Source organism: Dermacentor silvarum, chromosome 3, assembly GCF_013339745.2.
Source record: "Dermacentor silvarum isolate Dsil-2018 chromosome 3, BIME_Dsil_1.4, whole genome shotgun sequence".
Lineage (NCBI taxonomy): Eukaryota > Metazoa > Arthropoda > Arachnida > Ixodida > Ixodidae > Dermacentor > Dermacentor silvarum.
Window position 1 is genome coordinate 148,746,186 of NC_051156.1, and position 23,373 is coordinate 148,769,558.

Sequence of the window (23,373 nt, forward strand, 5' to 3'; positions counted from 1 at the left end):
GGCAAGCCGATTTCACACACAGGTTTTTGGCTTGCTTACAACTTCAAAATGACAATAACTAACGTAATTAAAAACATTAGGCTGACACTATAGTTCATTTGAGGCAAATACACAAAACTACAGCTTGGCGTTAGGTGCCATCTTGATTCTAGCCAAAAATGCGAGTGTCGTTTCTCTATACTAGTCTCTCTCTCTCCCGTCGCTCCCGTCACTCACAGCTGTTCTAGAAAGCTTGCCGCAGAACGGCAGAAGCGTCCCGTGCGTTTCTGAAACGATAACAATACTTTGGCGCGACCTTCGTCGCGCATAACGGTAGTCGCCCGCTGTATCGCCGATTGCATCGCGAGATAAATGCGGAATTCGCGCTGGTCCTCACGGCCTTTTCATTCTTCCTCGCTGCAGTCTTCTCTCGGCTACCACGTAAGCGGCGGGATGACGCTTGTCGCAATGACATCGAACGCATTTTGGCATGTGACCGCGTGCGTCTTGTGACCCTGTCTTTCGAGGTTGAAAAGCAGCGGTTTTGCCGCTCTTGACACTTTGCGGCAGCAAACGGTCGAGTAGTCATCGCTGCATGACTGGTGCTGTGCCGCTGTCTGCAAATTGATCGTCCCCCTAACGACGTTTCAGGATGTGCCTGCTGTTCGTCTACACTAATCCCGACCCGGACGATGACGAATTCAGCTTGGTGCTGGTTAACGTCAGAGACGAGTTCTTCCATCGCCCCACGAAGCCAGCCTCTTTCTGGGAGGACGATCCTAATATTGTCGGAGGTACATTAATTGTGAACCGTATGTTTGTGAACAGTACATGGGTAGTGTTACTTTACATTCCGCCAACATTGCTTCATTCGCCATTTTAACTACCAGTTAGCCGCATAAGCGCTACCTATTTAGTCTAATCTATGAGCCATATGCGGGATGCATATGCAAAAGTTTATGGGATGCAGGTTTCGCAAAAAAAGTCGAATGTCAGCCCAGCTTTATCTTTCAGCCATTAAAACACTACTTCGATCACTATGTTGGTCACGTACATCCGTACAAGTAGCACATTTGAAATGCAGCTTACGTGCTCGGGCTCAGGAAATATTCTGCTTGTTTTCAGATCCAGCATCCCATAAACTTTTGACCCTGCCTGTACATGTGACATTATTTTGCCGTAGACCTTATCAGAAAGGCAACTGCGCGCGATTGCGTTAACGTAGGACGAGCTGCATACCTGGCTATTGTTAATTTAGTGTAAGCACTGTTAAGTAGTTTCTCCCAAGAGGCAGCCATTTCTGCCATTGCAGTTGCACTTATTGGCTTGAATTCAGCATCCAAGTCGCAGCTCCTATAGAATATAAATATGAGCTACTGTAACTTGCATACGGAGAAAATCATGCATTCGAGGAATAACTATAATGCAAGAGGTGAGCCTCAGTTCAACCGTCAAGTTTTAACGAGAGGAGTATTCATTGTCGGAGAAAATCCTGGCCTTCATCAGCGTGCAGTGAATGTGTCAGATAGAGGATGTGTATTAGTCAGTATTAGTCCACGCCCTATGCTTCAACAAGTGCTCGTGAAAAAAAAAAATGCATTTATTTTTTTTCTAAGTATTGCCACCATATTCGGCCTCCTCCTCCAGTGTTCTCCTCTACCTGTTTGCAGTTCACCCATATTATAGTTTTCTTCAGTCTACTATGCAGTCTTGGAATTCATTTCTTTCCGACTAATACAAATGCGTCTTCATTGCCCTGCTTTTCTAGGCATCATATGTAAAGCACACAATAACATCTTCGTAGCTAAACGCAGGGTAAAAAAGGTTGTGGTCTTGTTTCAGGCCAAGATCAGGAGAAAGGCCGTGAAGGGGGCACGTGGATGGCTATGTCCAAGAGTGGCCGCATCGCTGCGCTGCTCAACATTCTCCAGCCAGCCCATTGCATGGATCCAACAAAGCGCGGCCGAGGTGAGCCTTCGTCTGGACCACATCCAGTGACTGCCACTCTATTATTATCAGCAAACGAAGAAAACGCCATTGGGTGCTGAGGCTTACAGTTAGTTGTGGCTTTCACAAAGGGGTATCAGTGGACATGCGGGCCAAGGCAGTGGCTGCTAGGGCACTGCAAGTGCTGGACTGGCATGAGCGCTATAATCGAATGTGAAAACAGCAAGATGATTCTTTTCACATTGTGCATTCTGTTTGTGCAATGTAGGAAATGGAAAGCTGCTTAGAAAAGGGGCATAGCATAGCAAGTGAGCTGCCTGAAACATTAAAGAGCCGAACATTCATGTCCAGTGTTCTCCTGCCTTTATAGATGGACTAAAAAAAGAACCACCTACGTATTACGTGGGACCTTCATCCAAGATCGTTAGAGGGCGCTCTGGCACCATGCCTGTTTTGCTGCGTATACTGTCACAAAGACTTGTGAACTTAAGGTCAACATGAATGTTTTATTTCGTCTTTTGCCTTTCCCACTTTTTGAGGTGTTGGCATTATTTTGGTTTCTATGCATGTTTTGAGGCCCGTGCTATCTTTGACAATTAGATTTGTAGTGTTTTGGCAAATTGCACTTTGAAGTTGTTTTTCTTAAGAAGTATTCAGCTCTGTACTTTCCGGTTTGTGCGTCATTTCTTCATGGTACTATTTGTAGATCAGTAACCACAAAAGATGATTCAGTGCCTCCCAGAATTTTCGTTGCAATAAATGGCAATTGCTCACTGTCCGTATGTTATGAAATCTTGGTAAATTAAGAATTCATCCAAGCACTGTGGGTTCACGAGTAAATTGCTTTGTTCTGAAGTGTGCATGTGAAAACTGAAAATAGTGAACTTATAGCCCTCAGAGAATAAGCGAAGCTAATCATTGCCATTATAAAAAAATTTTTTAATGACAAATTAGTATTAAGTTGGCATAGGAGGTGAGGTTTAGAGCCACATCCTTTGGTGGTTGCTGCCAGAAACTCATAATATACTGGGCACCAAAAAGTCTCTATGCAGCTGATAAAAAAACTGTGGCTTCAATCCACGCTGTGAAGGTGGTTGGACAGCGAAGCTGTAAATGACACCCACAACGATTACCCATTGTGATGTCACTTGAATTAACACATGTTGCTCTACAAAGAGTGAAACCAGAGACAAGTGAAATGTACTTAACCACACCCTTTATTACTTCACAACGACATTATATTCACGCTGTTCTGCTGGCATGTTTACTTTCCATGGTCTACCCATGGTAGCCTGGAATGAACTGAATGAGTTGCTAGACCGTGGTGACATCACTACGTGATTTCTATGCTGTTGGGTACTTTTCCACTCGGAGTAGCTTATGCAACCGTAATCTTTACCGGGAAACACGCGGGAGAAGGAACGTTCTTCGCATTATTCGCAGACGTCATTAGCATACATTATACGGTTTTCACTTCACACGAGGGTTTTGAAAGACGTCAACCCCTTTCGAAGCAGCTGCAAACCTAATCTTTACCGGAACATGGCGGTGGGTGTTCCCATTGTTCACACATGCCTTATCATCCATCATGTGGTTTTGATGCTTGTTTTGTGGTTTTTCTTTTGAAAACGAGTGCTGGAGCTGTATGCTGTGAAACCACCATTTTTTTTTTAACTCCCTCAGCAATTTGGCCATTATGGATGCCTTTCTTACTGTTTTAGTTTTTATTAGTTATTACAGTTAGCACGAGTTAAGTCGTAGGTTCAGTTTGAACGGTGAATTAAATTTTATGCGTAAGTGTCAAATGACCCATTGAGCAAAATGCAGCTCCACTAACGTGAAAGTTGAAATCTGGGGAGGTGCGAAGCATGCAGGGGGTTATGCACCGGCTAATGGGCTCATACTGCCTTAAGCAATGGCTCATAACCCCGTAAATGCGGCCTCCCCATTACGACGACAGAAGAGAAGTGCAATTCTACGCTGGAATGATGAGCGGCAGCACAGCCAGCTGTGGATGACGATGACGGCACGAGCGCGTGCCGAGCGCAAGCACGAGCCACTTGCTTACCGTGACGTTTTTTTGCTTACGCCAACGATACGAAAATTTCTTTGGCTGGTACAGGTATACAGCTTCGCTGTAAAACACTGCAGGAAGGAAAGATGCATACTATTATGTGTTAAAGTAGTAACAATCTCACTGGCAGTCACTAGAGCGTACAATGGCTGTCTTTCAGTATCGGTTGACATATCAAGTCGTCTTTTCAAAGATGCCTTATTGACATATATGTTGCCTACACTGTATTGTCATATGTAGTCTGTCCACTGTGAAATACAAAGTGCACTGTGAAATTAGCAACAGTTTCTCATTTGTCAATTGGTTTTCTTCCTGATTTGGACACATCACATGGCGTACACAGCTGGTGGCATTATTGAATTCTTAGCTGCTGTACTGCAGGCTGACGTGACAAATTGTTGTCATTTAATGAGCTGGAAACTGTTCTTAACTTGCTCACTGCAGTCTCCACCATATTTGACTGTGCACACCAAATAAAGCATGCTATTGAGCTGCTGAAGTCATAAACATAGCAGATGACTTCTGGCATTGTCTGTGTGGCAGATGTTGGTGTGCCAATGGTGCAATCATCACACTTGTTGCTGACAAGGACTGGGTACTTTACCGACAGATAATCTTGCACTGACAGTGTCTGTTGAAAAATGTAGTCCACTTCCTGGTGAGTCTTGGGGTATACGTAATTTATTGAAACATTTTTTGCTATATCTTGCATGCTCTTCTAATCGGTTTTACAGTGGCCCTTTTACCGTTCTGTTTTATGACCTGGAGGCCTTAGAAACTGCTTGTCATGCGGGAATCTGGCCTGTGCGTGCTGTTACTGGGGCTTGAATGGTTTCTTCACTTCCGTGTACTTTACTCATTCAGTGCTGAGCACTTTGGAGTCAACTCAAGTGTCAGCAAACAGTGTTCGCGCGCTGAAGGAGAATGCTCTTGGTGGTCTGATAACAAAGAGATAAGGATAGAGCTCAACAACGAGCGTTGTTAGGTGCTGCTGTTATCCACGTTTCCTAAATCACGTGTTGAAAGTGACACTGGCCAAAAATATAAAGCTGACAAGAACAATACTGCAATGTTAAGAACTTCAGGCTCTAGATTTGCCTCATGTGTAAGCGCTGCTTTACTGGCCTTCAAATAGAAAGGCCATGCTGTTGAAAAAGTTTTTTATTTATTCTAGAATTAAATAAGGCTAATGATATGCACAGGCAATTCACCACTTTACACTTTGCCTTCTGGGAAATTCTCACAGATGACATTGATGGTTGTTTCTGATGTATAAATGTTGATGCAAACCATCTTTAAGACCCACTATTGTGAATCAGATGCCTTGCAGTTGCAGAATTATTGTTCTGCTAAGTAATGCCTTATATGGCAGCATTTACTGACAAGAAAGAAGAGTTGGAGTTTGGAATGATCACTTCAAAGCTGAGGATAAATATTGCGGTGTGCCACCTGTGGCCAACTTGCAAAACTACTCTTTGCAACAATGCTACTCATTACGCAGAGTTGTGGGACGGGACTATTTACAATGATGGCAGAGGTTGCGGATTACAAGTGTGAAGCAGAGAGCGATTTCACAAGTCAGCCGCAGGTGGCGTGACACAACATTAAGTTCAGAGGTGACCCATGCTAACCAGCCTAGAATGACAGCATTTGGACTGCAGCACAGAATGACTCTGCGCAATGCATTGAACATATATGTGAAAGGTCATTCTCGAACTTTGCTCACTTTTCATTGCCTTTTTGTGTTGCAGTTCAGTACGGCCCAAGTAGTGGAACAGAGAAGGACAGGCATAACATTAAAAGATACAAAGATAACTACGTGGGTCAGACACAGTTGCATGTCTTTGTAGTTGAGACTAACAAGAAATAGTAGAGTTGGTCAAGTCATGTTATGTGTAGAGCAGATGACCAGATGGTTATCATGGTAATAGAATGGGTGCTGAGGAATTGCAGACGCTGCCCTTGGCAACAGAGGATTAGGTTGAGTGGTGAGATTAGTAAGTGTGCAGGCATAGATTAGATTCAATTGATGCAGGGCAGGGATTATTGGAAATCTCTGCAAAAGGCTTTTGTCCTGCGGTTAGGCTGATAATGATAGCGTTGATGGTGGTCAGCCCTTACTGGATTGGGCCAGTTTTGTTTTAAGCAGTGCTTATGAGAGTAGACTTAACGTATTGACATGCATTTAGGAGAGATACAAGCTACTACACCCTACTTGAAGCAAATTCGCTATAGGGCAAGTTGGTAAGTGGTTTCTTGAACTAAAACAACACGAACTCTATCATTTGATTATGCTATTTTTGTTTTAACATTCAAGTTCAGCCTTAACCATATTGCAGTCATGTGCCTGGTCCCTTCCTGATGCGCAAAAATATTCGTTCTGGTCTTATGTCTGGAAGTGCCCAACACATACACATGCTGGTTTTTTCTTTGTGCTCCTTTTGGTATATGGTTTTTACTATTGGTAATTGCATTTTTCAGTGTCTGTGTACGACTGCAACACTTTCATGAAAAAATTCATGTGCACTTCTGGGGCACGAAGTGCAGAAAGGATGGCAAAATTTTTTCCGCATGTCTTAGACAAAAAAAAAAAAAAAAAACTCGCACAAGTTACTTAATCCAAATATGTTTCTTTTTTCTTTTTTGTCGATGAGGAATAGTATATTCCACCTTAAGATGACCAAGCAAGCATTCTCAAATGAGAGAACTGATGAAGAAAGCGATGATGAGGACCTTAGACAAAAGGGTTCCTGTGGTGATCACCCACCTTGTGGGTGTGCTTTCTAGGCTGTCCCAAACGTGCGAAATAGTTCCTGACCGGAATGACCGCTGTGTGCATAAGTGCTCGTGACCAGAAGGTGTTAGAGGAGTACTGAGTACTCCTTGTCTGATAGTGAGGTATGACCCATCCCAATTTTCTAAACATTGATCACATGTTTTCTTTTTCTCTTGTCCACCTGGTGCACAAGTGCACTGTCTGACTGCATTTTTGTTGCATCTTCATGCTCTTTGTTAGTACTTTTAAAATTAGGTGTTTTATTCTTGTGTCCCAAAAGGAGCTGCAACAAACAAAGAAAAAAAAAAAAACAGCATGTGTATGTGTCGGGCACTTCCAGACATATGACCAGAACGAATATTTTTGCACATCAGGAAGGGACCAGGCACATGACTGCAATATGGTTAAGGCTGAGCTTGGATGTTAAAACAAAAATAGCATAATCAAATGATAGAGTTCGTGTTGTTTTCGTTCAAGAAACCACTTACCAACTTGCCCTATAGCGAATTTGCTTCAAGTAGGGTGTAGTAGCTTGTATCTCTACTGCCAAACAGCTCTAATAGAACTTCCATGACCAAATGTACAAATTTCAATTGTTGTACTCTTGTATCTTTGTACACTAGGATTGTGTCTACGCATCCTGGAAAGGTTTGCCAACCAGAGTGTATGTGTTCGCAAACATTCGTTGAGAAACTGCACTATCATAACTTTGGTATATTAACTTCTTCTTTGCAGGTTTCCTGGTGGTGGATTTCATAAAATCTGCAGTGGATGGGAACATGTACCTGACCAAACTGATGAAGGAGAAGGACGAGTTCAACGGATTTCTCTTCGTTGCTATTGAAGCCAAGTAAATTTTGCAGTGCTTTTCACATTGGCGCCGTGTAGATTCTGTGCGGAATGCATGCCCCAGTGTACTCGACCGCATTTTGTTCTTGTGGTTGCAGGCCTCTTCAGAAGAAGATTTCCATGAGTTACTACAGCAACCTCCAGGAGGGCAGACCGGTGCAAACAGAGCCTGGTGAGCTCTACGTGAATTCGAGAGCTTGTGTCTGCTGCACTACTAGTGCTGCTGTCTCTCGAAAGACAGCCGAGTTACCATTCAGCAGTTTTGTTGCATATGATATACATAGCAGCGTGAAATGAACAGGATATACGAAATAAGACGTACAAGGTCTAGTGGGCTTGCGCATTGCAAGTACTAGTTTTGCCGTCCCTTGAGTTTTCTGCCTCGAGGCAGACAGTGGCTCAAGATCAGTTTCTTGCTGCTTACTCTTGTTACGATTCACTTTGAGCGGCCACGCCCAGAACACGTGCAAACGCATGGGAAACGGCGTGCCTAACGATCTCGCTCATCAACATGAACAGACGTGTCCGTCGTGTGGGTCCGAGGAATGTGCGAAACCTGCCGTGCCGCCTTGCGACCAGCTCACCCCCGCTGGGGACGTTCACCCCGCTATGACCACCAACCCTCACTGCTGTCACCCATCCTCGCTACTTCGTCTGGTTTGCCCTGACATGTCCTAACAAGGCCCTCTGCAGTGGAAGCACGAGAGGGGGAGAGTGCCCGGATGGTGGAGGGTATAAGAAAGCCAGCAAGCTGCCACATGGAGAACACTGTTGCTTTGCCCTAGCGTGCAGGAGCATGTATGCTGAAGGTTTCTTGTATGTTTTCTTTGGAGCACACTGCTCAATCGTAATTAGTATGTATTAAACTTGTGTTATTTGTTTTTACGTCGCCTCGTCTTCCCTGCCGGACCCTCTCCCATGGTCAACCCGGTTCGAGCTCCAAGCAGACGCAGTTGAAGGTTCACCAAACCCCGGCCCGTAACACTCTGTTCTGTGATTAAGCAGTGCCGTGCTATTTTGTATAGTATGTGTGGGAAAGCTCTGGAGCACATATGCATGAACGACTGAGCTGTTGGTATAGAATGGCCTATATGTGGTACAGCTTTTGGTGGTTAACGAAGGTCTTTGTGATCTTAAAATCACTCTTAATTGAATCCTTTATGCTATCCAGGGTAAGTTGTAGGTGACATCAGCAATAGAAGCAGGGAAGGAAGCAGTGTATTCAGTTTAAAAGTGAGCTCCTTACCCTGCTTTGTGCATTAATAGCTTACAATGCCGGCTTCCAATTAATGTTCAAATGATAAGCGCAGTGATATAAAAAGGAACAGCAAAAGAAGATAGTTATGGTCACCCTATTCTGTACAACCAAGGACAGCAATGCCACTTATGGTAAAGGAGTTCTGATACTTGATGATTATTCTTGAAGTTGTGAAATAACTACCACGTGCTTCTCACACATAAAAGGGCGAAGCTTAGCAAGCACTATAAAGGTTACTTATGTAAGATGGCATGTTAATTTAATATTCAGTCTTGAACTAGGGAACAGCGTGAAAGACGAGGATGCAGAACAGGCACATGGCAACCACACGTAGGTGTGTACGCCTCTTCTGCGTCCTCGTCTTTCGCACTGTTCCCTAGTTTGAGCTGTTCAACGAATTAGCCGACACGTTCACTTTATTAATATTAAAGTTGGTCTCGAAATGCCTCACCTAGTGTTATGACACAGAGAAAGCGCTAAATTTGCTGACATTGCATAGCATCAAAGCTAGGCATGATGACATTGCCTATTAAAAAAAAATGAACAGAGTGCTGTGCACCTTCTGGCCGCATTTGTGCATGACAGCCACAAGGGTTGCAGGGACCGAATGAACGAATGATTTGCGGCGTCATTACGCATCAACCTCCTGGGTGCCGAAACTGGAGCTGGTTTGTAATGATAAGCATTCAAATAAATGGTTTAAGGTGCCCTGACACTTGCCCTTATTTAAAATTTTTTTTAAGAGGCGTTGGGACCTAAATGCAAAAATATGGCAAGTTGAAAATTATGTGTCAATACTCCTTTAGAGGGACTTTGCTTGTTAATTTGTGGTTCACCAGCAGGATTCTCCAATTTCGTAAGTTTCTTGGGGGGGGGGGGCTTTAGATTGTGCCTGTTTTTCTTGTTCGTAAGACTAATTTGACACCTTATTGAAATGAGGACATTGACCTTGGTACAAAAGCATCTAATTTTTTACTAACCTTTATGGCTTCACACCACAGCCACTATTCCAAATTTCACGTCCTCGTTTTCTCACGCTTTCTATATTCTTTTCACTGTAACAGTGTATTCACTTCTGTGAGTGCTCTTCCTTCATAGAATTTACAGGTGACAGAAAATATCACACTTGTTTAAATTTCTCTCTTTGGAAAGCTGTAGAGCATCTGTCCCCCATTATTGCCCAGTGCAAGTTGGTATTCTAGCCTGTGATGACAATCAGATTTTAGCCATTTTTCGTCAAAAGTTGACAATTTCAGCCATCTTTCAAAACATGCAAGATTGTTTTAAGCTCTACAATGTGTATTTTTATTTTAACAATGTTATGTACATCACTAAGGTCGAAGACTCCAATAACTTTTAGCAAACTGTGCTAATTATTCGGTCTTTGTTGGCGCTAATTCACCTGGCCTCCTTAAGTACAAGAGTCATAGCAGCAATATTCCCACACTTCTTCATAATCATGTAATGTATTTTTGCAGAGATCTGTATCTAATTAGTACTGCGAGCTAGTTTTGAGTGGGATCTTAAGTTGACTATACATAGAAAATCTGAAATGACTTTTTCAAGTTCTAACTAGACTTTCTTTCTTCTTCTCAGGCTTCTATGCATTTGGCAACAGCGTACCTCCGCAGTTCTGGGCCAAAGTCAAATATGGCAAACAGAAGTTTGAGGAGCTCATCAGGCAGAACAACCGGTTCTCCCAAAAGGATAAACTTCTGAAGAAGATATACGATTTCCTGGACGACCCAACGTCGTGAGGCTTCCCGTATTTTGTTCCAGTGCAGTTACTCCAATTGGGAACCTTGTAGCTGGTGTTCTTTGTAACATATTTAATACACACATAATGCTTGCACCTTTTCTCACGGAAAATTGATGTAAAGTTGGGAGGTGAGATAATTATGTGGCTAAAACTTTGTGGTGGAATGTTCTAGGTGCTGAGTAAAAAAAAAGAAAATGAAGTGGTTCTATATCGAGTTTCTCACGCCAGGCACTCTAAACTGAAACAAAATATTACATCCTAAAAGCACTCGCTTTTATAATACGAGCGTAGGGTCTACACAAGCAGGAATTGTAAAGGCCCTTTATTTGCAGGCACTAGGTAAACACAGCCACAGCTAAATACTGTGACTCTGTTCCAACTTACTCAGAGTTGGTGCCAATATTGACATAGGAAAAATCGACCAACTGTCGCAGTGATTTTCGAGGATGCAATGGTTATTCGAGGAAAAGGGGTTCATGTCAGTGTGTTGGTAAGTGAGAGTGCGCACCTCTGACATTGGGTTCCCAAAGTGTTCAACTTGTTAGAGAGTTTGTTGTCATGAACGGGGTTCACCTTGAAGGAAGACTGCGGCATTGCTGTTTTAGACAACTGTATTTACACAAATTTTAATGAGAAAGGGTGCCTTTGAGAGCTCCGAAAATGGAGAGCACATAAAAATTACGATTAGTGAACTAATTATGCGAAAGACTTAGAATGGGGCCTTTTACCGTAGCGTCATGGTCTGTGCATTACAATGGCGCATGTATACTCTAGTGTGCCGTCCACCGAGAGTCTCCAACGCGGGACGGTGGCGCGGGCTGTGATGCCTGCCGCCGCGGGCCACCAGACGGCGATGCTTGTCGGCATCATGCTAAATCCTGCGGTGTTCGACTCGCGTTCGTTTGCGATGCGTTGATTGCTACGCGTCGATTGCAATGCTTAGTTCATTTCTCGCCTTGCTGCCGCTTTCGTTGCAGTCTTTTCTTATTGTGAGTGGGTTTTTTGCATCTATGTGTGCACTCGTCTGTCTAAAGAAACTTTGAACAGGTCGCGAAACCGCGATTTCCCAGAGACGCGGAAAGAAACGGCTCATCTCATTACCCAGCGCGTCCGCAGACCCCGAACGTATTGCGGATTGGGACAAGAACATAAGAGGCAGATCGCCGGGCAAATGGGGAGACTCGCGTCGTGTCTTGCCTGAAGTCCGCCCATGTCTCAGCATGGTCCGGCACAGTCTCGAAGTGCAGCGCACCAAGCGGCCGGCGGCGGCAGGCATCACACTCAGTGCTACCGCGACACCCGCTCTCGGCACACTAGTATGTGTCTTTTAGGTACTATAGTCGGGCCGTTTGTCGGCTTCGTGCGCGCCATTTCAGTGAAGTTCGCGTTTGCGTTGTGTGTTTACTTTGACAAGATGCCAGGCGGGAAGTGCAAGTTTCAGCCTGCGTGGCTGCAACATACGAACTATCGTCACTGGGTGAGACCGGAACCAAGCGATCCTTATCGAGCAATGTGCGCATAATGTCAGAAGACGGTCGACATTGCAACGATGGGGGAATCTGCCTTGAAGAGCCACCAGAAAGGCGAAAGGCGACGAAGTTTCCGTCGAACAGCCAAAGAAAAAGAAGCGGAGATAACAGCTCTTGAAAGAGAAATTAATGCGAAAATAGGGCTCCTTTCCTAAGTCATGTGAGGAAATAAAATTACGCTAACACTCCTTGAATTCTGCCTTTTTGCATCCTTGAAATCCTTGAAATGTCCTTGAATTTCCAGCCAAATATTGTGTACGAACCCTGGTGCTCACATGCGCTTGTTGTGGCACCCAATGTGGTGCTGGACTAGAGCATTTGAGTTTTAAAGTGCAGTGCATGCTCAAATGTCACAAACAGGGTGGAAGCTGTCGAGTATGAAGCGTTAAAAATTAAATTATGGGGTTTTACGTGCCAAAACCACCATCTGAGTATGAGGCACACCGTAGTGGGGGTCTCCGGATTAATTTAGACCACCTGGGGTTTTTTAACGTGCACCTAAATCTAAGTACACGGGTGTTTCTTGCATTTCGCCGCCATCAAAATGCAGCTGCCGTGAAGAGTATGAAGCGTAATTCTACCCACTGGCTGGATTGCGATGGATGGACGATCTGCTGCTGAGCAGCTCACTGGCAAAAAAATAATCAGGATGTGGGCGCGATGGTGAAAAGCATGCATCAGATGAAGACTTGGGTCTTGCACTGGACTTGCTCTGCCAACGAAGTTGCGAGGCCTTTACCGTTGCCAGTGCTAAGCAGTTGCAAGATGACAGGAATTGCAGCTTCAGCACTTTTGTGCAAAATAGAAGCAAGCTTTTCTGTTTCATTCAGTAAATAAATATGGTGACATAGTAAGCATTTGTTTGTTATTCTCTTGATACCCTCGATAATTCAACATTCACTTATAATTCGGTCATATTTTATTGGTCCTGAAAAATTTGAAATAACGAGGTTTTACTTATTGAGTTGTGGAACTAAAATATTGTATGAGTGTGCAGATGAATGAGGGGCAGGAGGCAGGAGATATTAGGGCCAGGCTTCAGCCATTGATGTTGTGTCCCATCTCGAAAGTTCACGCTGCAGTTCACGGATGTGTGGTTTTCATTTGTAGCTACCCGGTGGATGACGCCATGCGAAAGCAGTCACAAGAGCCCGAGTCAAACCTGAGGCTGATGAACCAGATGAAATACGTCTTGCCCAGCATCAACTATGGCACAAGGTACTACTACCTCTCCTTTAATGAAGCAGTCTGTTCGAATCATGCTCTGTGATCCACTTATGTCTGCTTCAGTGTTCGTGCAGCACTGACTTACACCGCTAGTCAGGTGTTCTCGTGCACAGTGCCCAAAATCGTGCACTGCAGTGTAAACAAGACAAACGCAACAGCTTGTGCGTGAGACCGTCGGCAGAAGTGTGCCGTGCAGCAAAAAAGCGAGGGGGAAAAAAAATAAAGGCTGGCCCCGTCACACGGATCCTCCAGCACCGGTATTTAAGGTTTTTATGGTAGTGAAGGAATTTTTCTTGCGGATGCTAGACGGGGGCAAGTGGAGAGAGTGTCTATTTTGGCAGTGACGCTCGCTTTCTGAAATCATGGGTTCGTGGCACTGAAATATTTATATCTCGCCTATTGATGAACCAATTTGAAAAATTCTTGCTGTAGAAGACTCCCTAAGGGCACATAACAACTTCCAGCGTATAATAAAGATTTGCTATGCGGCCTGCTCAGGGGCCTTTAACTCTTTCCGTCCCGTGCCCATTGGGCATCGTTAGCCAGGTATCGATGGTTTTTAAACACCGCTTTCGAGACCTTTCGCGTCGCTCACAGACACGCTGCGCTATCGAATGTGAAGGACGAGAACTATATTTTAGTTTTCGAAGCAGTTCGCCTTTTTCCACCGAGGCGGTTATTTTGCAATGCGCTCCGAAGTTGCGCGATCATCAAAGTAGAGAGCGAAAATGGCTGCCTGCTAACGATGCTTTGAATCGCCGCTTTCGAGACCTTCCGCGCCGCTCCATGGACACATGGCACCATCCGACGTAAAGTAGAAAAACTATATTTTTGTTTCCCAAGAAGTTCGCATTTTTGCCGCGCGGCGGTGATTTTTAAATGCGCTCCGAAGCTTCGCGATCATCGCGAAGTGGCGTGCGCGCTTCGGAAGATAGGAGATCTCACGATTCCGTTGCCTCTGTGGCTGATCTTATCGATACATTGAATAGCAGCAAGTCAGAGGACGCTGACTTTTCGTCGGACTTCGAGAATGAAAGTGATGACGACGCAAACCAGCCTGGAACATCAGCGACCGCAGCCCAGCACGCCCAACTGTAGTGCTTGCAGTTAAATTTTTTTGATGGAATACCTGTTCAATGAAAATTCAGATTTTTTCGGAGGTAGTGCCTATTAGACGGCAATACATGTTGTATATCATAATTTTCGTTACATTTTTTTTTCTTAGTAGATACAAGCGTGTTTACAAACATTGTTCTATTTTATCCCACAGTCTTGATTTTGGCAATTTATATCTTTCTTTATGGCATACATCTCGTTAATAAAACCTTTATGCGTGAAAAGTGCATTCATTCTGCTTTTTCTGTATGCATTACATAAAATATTGAGTGCAGTAGTTCCATCAGAAAAAAAAAATGTGGCGTAACCTACAAAAAACACCTATTTTCTCCTTGGTAGGGAAAGGGTTAAGGTTATGATGCATGTACTCTATTTCATTATTAGCAGGCAATGCTGCAAAGGCTAGAGAGACTTTTGTCATTGCTCCCATTTGCAAACAAAAAGTAGTATGCCACTGTGGAACCACCAAGCACAGTTAACACAGGGGCTTTATTTATTTGTCCCTTCACTTGAGCTACTCCATCGTTTCACACCATCGGTATTTAAGCAGGTTTGATCCTTGCGATAGCAACTATGTCTTCGTGCCCATTGTGCAGGATTGTGAAATGGTGTTCAGAATGTTTAGTGACTAGGAAAGGACCTTCATAGCGGGGCTGAAGAGAACGATGAGGCGTGTCAACACGGAGCAAAAACGTGTGAGGATGTCTGCAGGTTTGAGGGTAGGAAAACGTGGTTGTTCGTGTGAGCAGAGGTTGGCGATGGATGCAAGTTTTGCATAAAAATCTGTAGGCGCTGGATGAAAGAAGATGGTTCCGAAACATTCGGCATAGATACTGGGTTGACGAGGTGACCTGGCAAACGGACGGTGCAGCCGTAAACCATTTCAGCTACAGAGCAGGCGAGTTCTGGTTGGAGTGTTGATCGAAAGCCGAGCAACACGATTAGAAGGTGATATACGAAATGCTCAGCATAAGGCTGAGCGGCAAGTGCTGCTTTCAAGTGACGATGTAGTCTCTCTATGATGCCACTGAATGCAGGATGGTAAGCAGTTGTGCGAATGCGTGCACAACCCAGAAGGCATGTTACAGATGTGAAAAGTGCCGACTCAAACTGTTTGCTTTGATCAGTAGTCACCATTGATGGCACACCAAAACGGCTAATGCAGGTAAACAGAAAAGTATGAGCAGCTGCCTCCGCCATTGTGTCAGGCATTGTAGTTGCTTCAGGTCATCCTGTGTACCTATCAATAGACATAAGCAAATACGTGTAACCATGGCATGATGGCAAAGGTCCAACGATGTCCAAATGAATGATGTCGAAATGTGCATCGGGGAGAGGGAATTTTCCCAATGGAGGCTTAGTGTGTCATTGCACATTCGTACGTTGACACGCTGTACAAGTGCGAACCCAGTTGCGTATATCAGCGCGTATGCGCGGCCGGACATGACGTTCGGTGATAAGGTGTTGTGTGGCACGTACGCCTGGATGGCACATTGAGTGCAGTGTATCAAAAACAGCACGACAAAGAAGAGAAGGAACATAAATGCGGGCACAGTTATGTGAAACGTCGCACCAGAGCATGACGTTGTGATCGGGAAAGTTGACTTGCTCCAAGCAGAGGGATGTAGAAGATCGGAGTTGTGGAAGTGTCGGATGCTTTGCCGCCGCGAGTAAAGACAAGGAAAGGTGCATAAGACTTTTTGCGGCGTTGATGCTAATACAACTGAGAGTGTCCTCTGCCCTGTTATGGCTGTCTTTTTTTTTTTACGTAGCGTATGTCTGTCGTGAATTCGATAATGAAAGCAAGATGCCGGAGCTCTCTAGGAGTATGGGTTACACTGCAGGAATGTAAAGCCGGAACAAGTGGTTTATGGTCGGTAAGAATGATAAATCGTTGCCTTTCAAGCAAGTACCATTGTTGCCAGGTCCGACGAGGCGGCGTAGCCAAAAGCTACAGAAGTTGTAGCCCAAACATAGCCAAACACACAAAAAGTGCATAAAATTTCATAGCCAAATAGAGCCATTTTTATTTGCAGTTTTATTTGTGTATACATTTTCACATTTGACTACGGCAATCCTTTTTTGGACAACCCGTCGTAACAAAATGTCCGTGCCGCCGTGACGGTCGGCCCTTGACATTAACAAGAGCGACATCATGCTTGCACAGAACGCTTTTTTGGTTGGGCCCAGGAAGTTCTTTCGCTCCCCGTGAAAGCACGCGTCCCTCGCATCCTTTCACTCGCACATACAGCGTCCGGAGCGCGGCGACGATTTCATCACCGCTGACGTCATACGGTACCTCACGGCGACGGCAACGGCAGAAATCCGCTTTGGGGCAGCGGGTACACAGCAGACGTGAAAAGGGTTCATTTTCCTGTTCCGCCGCCCCAGTCGGGCCCGCCGCGAACGTAGAGAGAACGACCGCCGGGTTTTTTTTACTCCTCGCCTCGACGGGTTCCAGCAAATTGCTGCAGAGGGGGGAAATGAGTGCTTTTATTTTATGACAGACAGTACTAGGTTATTATTTTTAGTTATTTACGGTAACATTAACTACGAACTATGCTTTTTAGCTGTCGTGAACGCAAAATAATGTTTAGCATCATCGATCTCACACGTCATCTCTGCCTACGGCGTAGAAGTTCAGCTGTCCAGCGATGTGCGACGTGCTCACGGCTTATTTTTTTATGAGCTAAAACAAGTCTTTCGCTCTATGATATCTCGTGTTATTTGTTTCATCGTCATATCTTGTTCTCTCGTTTTTTAATCAATTAGCTTGGCCCGGGTTAGCTGGTACATGCTCTATATACTGTCCATTTATATCAACCTGGCCGCCACCTTAGGTCTTCAGCACGGCAAGAACATGTGTTAAAATAAATTGTCAGGCAACAGATGCCACTCGCTGTCTGAATCGGTGTAAGCGAAGCTTTAAAAGATTACTGCGCAAAACAGCACACCAGTGTAAGAAGCGCGCAGTCGTTTTCGGCGACGAGCACGTCCCGAACGTTACTCGCTCGAAATGATAAAAGCTGCGACGGCGCACAAAGAGCAAAGGTAAACAACAAATTGATAACAGTGGTTATGCTGTGAAAACCGCTTACTATTAAAACGTAAACTATGTTGATGTGCTAATAAAGTTTTAGAATAGGGGCCCCCAAAGTTAGGGGCCCCAAAGAGCTTTGCGGGTGTTAGCGTTGGGGCATGCAGGAATGAAGAGTTTTTGGAATAGGCGTTTTGCATTTGCGGATAGCGTGTTGCGCTTGCAGCGTCACTACGGCGTCAAAGAAAAGCTTGTAAGAAAAGCTACGGAGTCAAAGAAAAATATTAAAATAAAATATACGATTTTATGATAAAAGAGTAATTTAGATTTTCGTGTTTTCGCATTTAATTATACTTTAGAACTTATTCTATTAGTAGCAAGCAAGTTGCTGAGCTTAGTTTTGAGTAACCAACTTTACGTCCCTTCACCCAGCCAAGTCCAATCTGTGTTAGGCCAACGAACCATGAAATCGACAATTGAATTAGGAATCAGCGGCGTCTAATGAATCAATCTTCATTCCACATGTTAGTTGAGAGACTGCTATAACCGCAATCACTTCTCCTAGCTAACGTACTTCACGCGTTACCCCGAATCAAAACCAGTTTGGTGCTAGGTTAGAGCCGTCGCTTCTATGGGCGCCGCCACGTTTGTTGACGAAAGCTTTCGGGGCTCCCGCTAAATCGATGAGATAGCATGCCTGACTGCATAAGCCAAACACAGTTTGCGTCTTGCGCATGCGCAGACGCAAACTGTGTTTGGGACCCCAAAATGTTTGAGGCCATTATTCTAAACCTCTCTAATAATTGCAGGGGTCTTACGTGCCAAAAAGCATTTTACGTGCCAAAAGGATATCATTGGGAGGCATGACGCAGTGGGGGATTCCAGAATAATTTTGTCCACCTCGGGTTCTTTAACGTACACCTACATCTAAGTACACGGGTGTTCCTGCATTTCGCCGTGATCGAAATGTGGCTGCCGTGGCCGGGAATCAAACCCGCGTCCTCGAGCCAGCAACGCGACACCTCACAAACTAACTAACACGGTGGGTGAAGTTCATGTGACTTGGTGCACTGATGTCATCATAACAAACATGTTTTGATATTAGCAGAATGAGTATCTGCATACGTGATGTTACGGGCAAACAATCTAGAAGTAAAAGTACCAGAAGCCACCTTTGGCTCGGGATCTTGCTGCCATTCTTTTTTATACGTTCTCGCATACTTGGCCCACTTCCCCATGCTTGGATTCTCCTCTCTGAGCAACGTTCTCAATAGGCTAGATAGAAGACCGTTCACATTGAGCAAGATCTTGGGACCATGGCCTTGAATATCACAGCTGCAAAAGGCCACAAAAGCACTGGTGCGATTTTTGAGAGCTACAGGACTGAGTGACCATCTATGATCCGGACTGATTTATCATCCGTGATAGGACAGAGATCTGTTGCTACGTCGGCGATATCCACAGCGGACTTTCTATTCTATTTCTATCTATTTATTTCTTTCTATTTCTATCTCTCTCCCCTTTTCCCTTCCCCCAGTGTAGGGTAGCCAACCGGGCTCAGTCCTGGTTAACCCCCTGCCTTTCATTAAATCATTTTCTCCCTCTCTCTCTCTCCTCTCTGAGGATGACCCGATCTTACGTCCAAGCTATGATCCGATCTTACGTCCAAGCTATGGAAATGAATCTCGAATGTAACCACGAGCAAAAATTCATCTAGCAGGAGAAGGAAAATGGCAGTAAAGCTTCGCGCGAGAAACGTGGAGTAGGTCGAATGCTGTGCCCGGCGCGATACATCACCCAGAAGACATATCCATGAATACACTGGAGCTTGTCATTCACCCGTGCTTCCCTTCTTTCATGTCGGTGCCACAGTCGTCCGATGGCCCCGTCGTATGTTATTGCTCTCCCTTCCTGAGCATAGCCACGTTAGTACAGTGTACTGTGAAAAACCCACTACTCCTAGGTTCATCCCGATGCCCGGAGATCGGGTGCATAACGGTCAAGCGGGGGGGGGGGGGGGGGGTAAGTTTAAGTGCATCAAAGATCAAAGCCACCGGCTCAGACAACGGTGCAGAGAGGGAAGGAAAGGGGAGGGGGGGATCATTTCGCGCCCGCACACACGCACAGCCACGCTGCCGGCTCAGCCAGCTAAAACATAGCCTTCGAGATTTGTTTCTACTGGATCAGAACCACCTCTGGAGCGTGGATGAGGGCGCAACTTGTAGCCCAAACAAAGCCAAGTCGCAAATTTTCAGTAGCCCAAATATAGCCACATAGCCAACTCGTCCAAGTAAACGCCAAATTTTTTTTCCTGTAGCCCAATTTGGCTATATATAGCCAAACCTGGCAACACTGCATTCTGGCTGGCTGGCCGTCGTTATTCTGTTGATAGACAGCCAAGCCAACTCATTGAAAACCAAGGCGAAGGCAGCGCCACTTTTCTACTCACTACAAACGAAGGGCTATCTGCACATTGTAAGTAGGAAAAAACTTATAACAGAAAAAAGTAGTGCATTTCAAAACTAATAAAAGGACCAGGAACCGCGTACACTAATAAAGGGTCACATGGTAGACCTCTTATGCATCTTCATATTTTTGCCGTGTGGGGCACCAAAGGCAATTTTTCACGACTTTTATTGAAGAATTAAAAATATAAATTCACGTATAATAAGAAACACATGGCTCAGCTCATTTTAACCAGTGTGATAGGCTATCTTTCCATCAGCGGGGTTATCTCAATTCGTGTTCTGAGCGGTTGTCTGTCCCTTTAATTATACACGCCTGCACCCCCTTTCTCCTGCCCACGGTGTAAGATATATACTCTTTGGGTGAGGACACTCGCGAGACGCGATCGACCAGATAAAGTAGCAAAGGCGCGCGCCGATCGGCCCGGTGACGGCAGCGGATACCTATTGGTGGTACGACGCAACTTCAACACAGAAAACGTTTTATAGATTTAATCTCCCATTGGTATGGCAACCGGCGCTTCGCGGCAAATCCAAAATGATTGAGTGACGCGCGAAAGTAGGTCACCGGGTAGAGGGGATAATGTGGGGCAGAGGGCATGCATGCATTCCTTGTCCACGCAAGCTCTCGCCTGCGTTCTAACTGAAGTTGCGTCGTTCCACCGACAGGTATCCGCTGCCGTCACCGGCCCGACAGACACGCACCCTTGCTACTTTATCTGGTCGATCGCGTCTAGCAAGCAAGCCGAGAAGTGTCCCCACCTAAAGAGTATATATCTTACACCGTGCTCCTGTCGCAGTATGAGCACCAATTCACCTAATAAGTGTACTGGCAGGCCTTAAGAGCTATTTTGAAAGTGCCTGTGGTGATTTGACCCTTGGGGGCAGTAAAAGGCATGCATTAATTTTTTCGGACTGACGAATTTTTCTGACGTTCTTGTGGCCTCTAGGGAGTAAAAAAATCAGACATTGACTGCATATACTGTTGCTAGATGCAGTTTTTGACAGATATGCATAGAGGAACAGTAAATATTTTCATGTTACAAAAAATCTTATGGCCAGAGTAGTTTCATTTGTCACCAAGAGATGGTTCTGCTGTGGCCCAACATTTGCTATGACATTGTATAGATGTCCACTCATTTCCAAGCGTAGAACCACATATCAACCGAGACACAAGTGAAGCGCCAGCTGTCGGTGACAAATGTAACTTTTTCTACAAAATTTTTATTATTACCTTTTTCTGTTACTTATGGATCACCCTTTATGGGCACTTCAATGATAACAATGTGTGAAAAGTGTGAACAAATGCGCAGTTCATGTATGTTCATTTCACCGTTTGTTTCTTCAGGACACACACTGTTCTTTTTGTGAACGGTGCTGGCAAGGCCGAGTTTATTGAGAAGACTATGAAGGAGCCCATCGACATCAGGTCCAAAGTCGTGTGGGAGACAAGGACCTTCACCTTTGACATTGCATGATTTGTGAATATTTGTTAGACACAAAATTTGGTCATAATTTTTTTTTCTCTTGGATGTGTTCCAGTGTACGTAGTCGTACTTATCGTATTTTACTCTTTTCGGTGAAATTGCACGCCCCTTTTTTAGATATTGCTGAATACTCGGAGTATATAATATAGGATGTACTATATGTGAAACTCGGAGCCTGTGTTTATACAAATCTTTACTGTTATGCTGGCGATTAAAGATTTTATAAATGCGTGTTTTTGAACCAGAAATGGTCATGCCTTTATTTTTTTCACGAGCTGTTTTAACAGCGGAGCTGTTAAAGCCGATTAGTCCGTGCAGAGCGAACAGAAAATGTGGGCCGATCCTGACGGTAGTGCAGAAAGGGTCCAAGCGCAATGGCACATAGCCTTGTCAACTAGCGAAGGTGTTTAATCTCGAGGATGATGTCAAAATTTGGTCATAATTTTTTTTTCTCTTGGATGTGTTCCAGTGTACGTAGTCGTACTTATCGTATTTTACTCTTTTCGGTGAAATTGCACGCCTTTTTTTTAGATATTGCTGAATACTCGGAGTATATAATATAGGATGTACTATATGTGCAACTCGGAGCCTGTGTTTATACAAATCTTTACTGTTATGCTGGCGATTAAAGATTTTATAAATGTGTGTTTTTGAACGAGAAATGGTCATGCCTTTATTTTTTTCAGGAGCTGTTTTAACAGCGGAGCTGTTAAAGCCGATTAGTCCGTGCAGAGCGAACAGAAAATGTGGACCGATCTTGGCGGTAGTGCAGAAAGGGTCCAAGCGCAATGGCACATAGCCTTGTGAACTAGCGAAGGTGGTTAATCTCGAGGATGGTCCGTCGAGTGTACGGCAAAAAACCTCCACCTGGCGATGACGTCACCATGCGTCGCCTAGCAACGCTTCGCCCCAGCTGCGCCTTACCGCGCCGAGCCTCGCCACAAGTACGTGAGCCATGACGTCATCGCGTGCGCCGCATCGCTTCTCAGCTTTGCCGAGTCATGACGTCACCACGCCGTGCGCAGTATTCAGAGTATCGCGCCGCCGAAGCGGCGGCGAAACGTCGGCGATTCGCAGAGGATCCGGAGTTACGAGCCCGCGAAACTGAGCAAAAGTGTTTGAGCATCCAGAAGCGTCCCGATACATTAATGAGCGATTGTTCATTGCTCCTTGGGCTGTCGATGATTCTGTGGTGATCTTGCGCAAAACGTGGCCGAGTCTCGAAGCATAACCTCTCAAAAACTTGCCCGAAGAAGTAGAAAATAAGTAAATGCAATGAAAAAATGTTTGATGGGTTAAAATAAAAGGAAAAGGCAACTAGTATATTATGTATGCAGGTTTCGTGTGCGCTTTGGTGCAAAAGTAAAAGAAATTCAATAGATTGTGTGCCAACATGGGTACATCAGAGCGTGGCAAGAAAAAAAAGTACGAATGCGCCGCGGCTTCTAGCGAGATTGGGTTTAATAAAAATGACTGCTCACCAAATTTGGCGGTAAATAGAAATCGGTGGGATGTGATGTGGCAGTGTTGGATGGTAGTGTGGCAAGAAATTCGCCTGGAAGACGGAGGGGTTTCGCGTATACGAGCTCTGCAAGTGTAGCCTGAATTTCTGGCTTGAAGGGGGCGCGAGGACCCAGGGCGACGGCTGGGATAGCCTCGAGTCCAGGTGACACATGATGGCTGCTTTAAATTGTCAGAGGAAGCGCCCGATCATCCAATTGGCGCAAGGGCGGTAACTGGTGGTCCTTAAGCGCCCAAACCCAATAGTGAGCCCGAAAATTTAAGATTCAAAACTGGGGGGGGGGGGGGGTCGTCCTTGATCGGTTGTGACGTGGCGAGGGGAGCCGAACCGAGAGATCCAGCCGGTGAA

At 44.9% G+C, this 23,373-nt stretch overlaps 1 protein-coding gene across 1 annotated transcript; it reads left to right on the plus strand.

The window, feature by feature from the left end:
* The first annotated feature begins 199 nt into the window (after positions 1-199).
* Positions 200-22,148, plus strand: LOC119445900 (transport and Golgi organization 2 homolog). The gene is made up of 8 exons (XM_037710197.2): positions 200-420; positions 631-773; positions 1,822-1,947; positions 7,512-7,626; positions 7,724-7,797; positions 10,480-10,636; positions 13,282-13,389; positions 21,365-22,148. The coding sequence occupies exons 2-8, from the start codon at positions 632-634 to the stop codon at positions 21,492-21,494; spliced, it is 852 nt and encodes a 283-aa protein (XP_037566125.1). The 5' UTR covers positions 200-420; position 631; the 3' UTR covers positions 21,495-22,148.
* Positions 22,149-23,373: the final 1,225 nt, after the last annotated feature.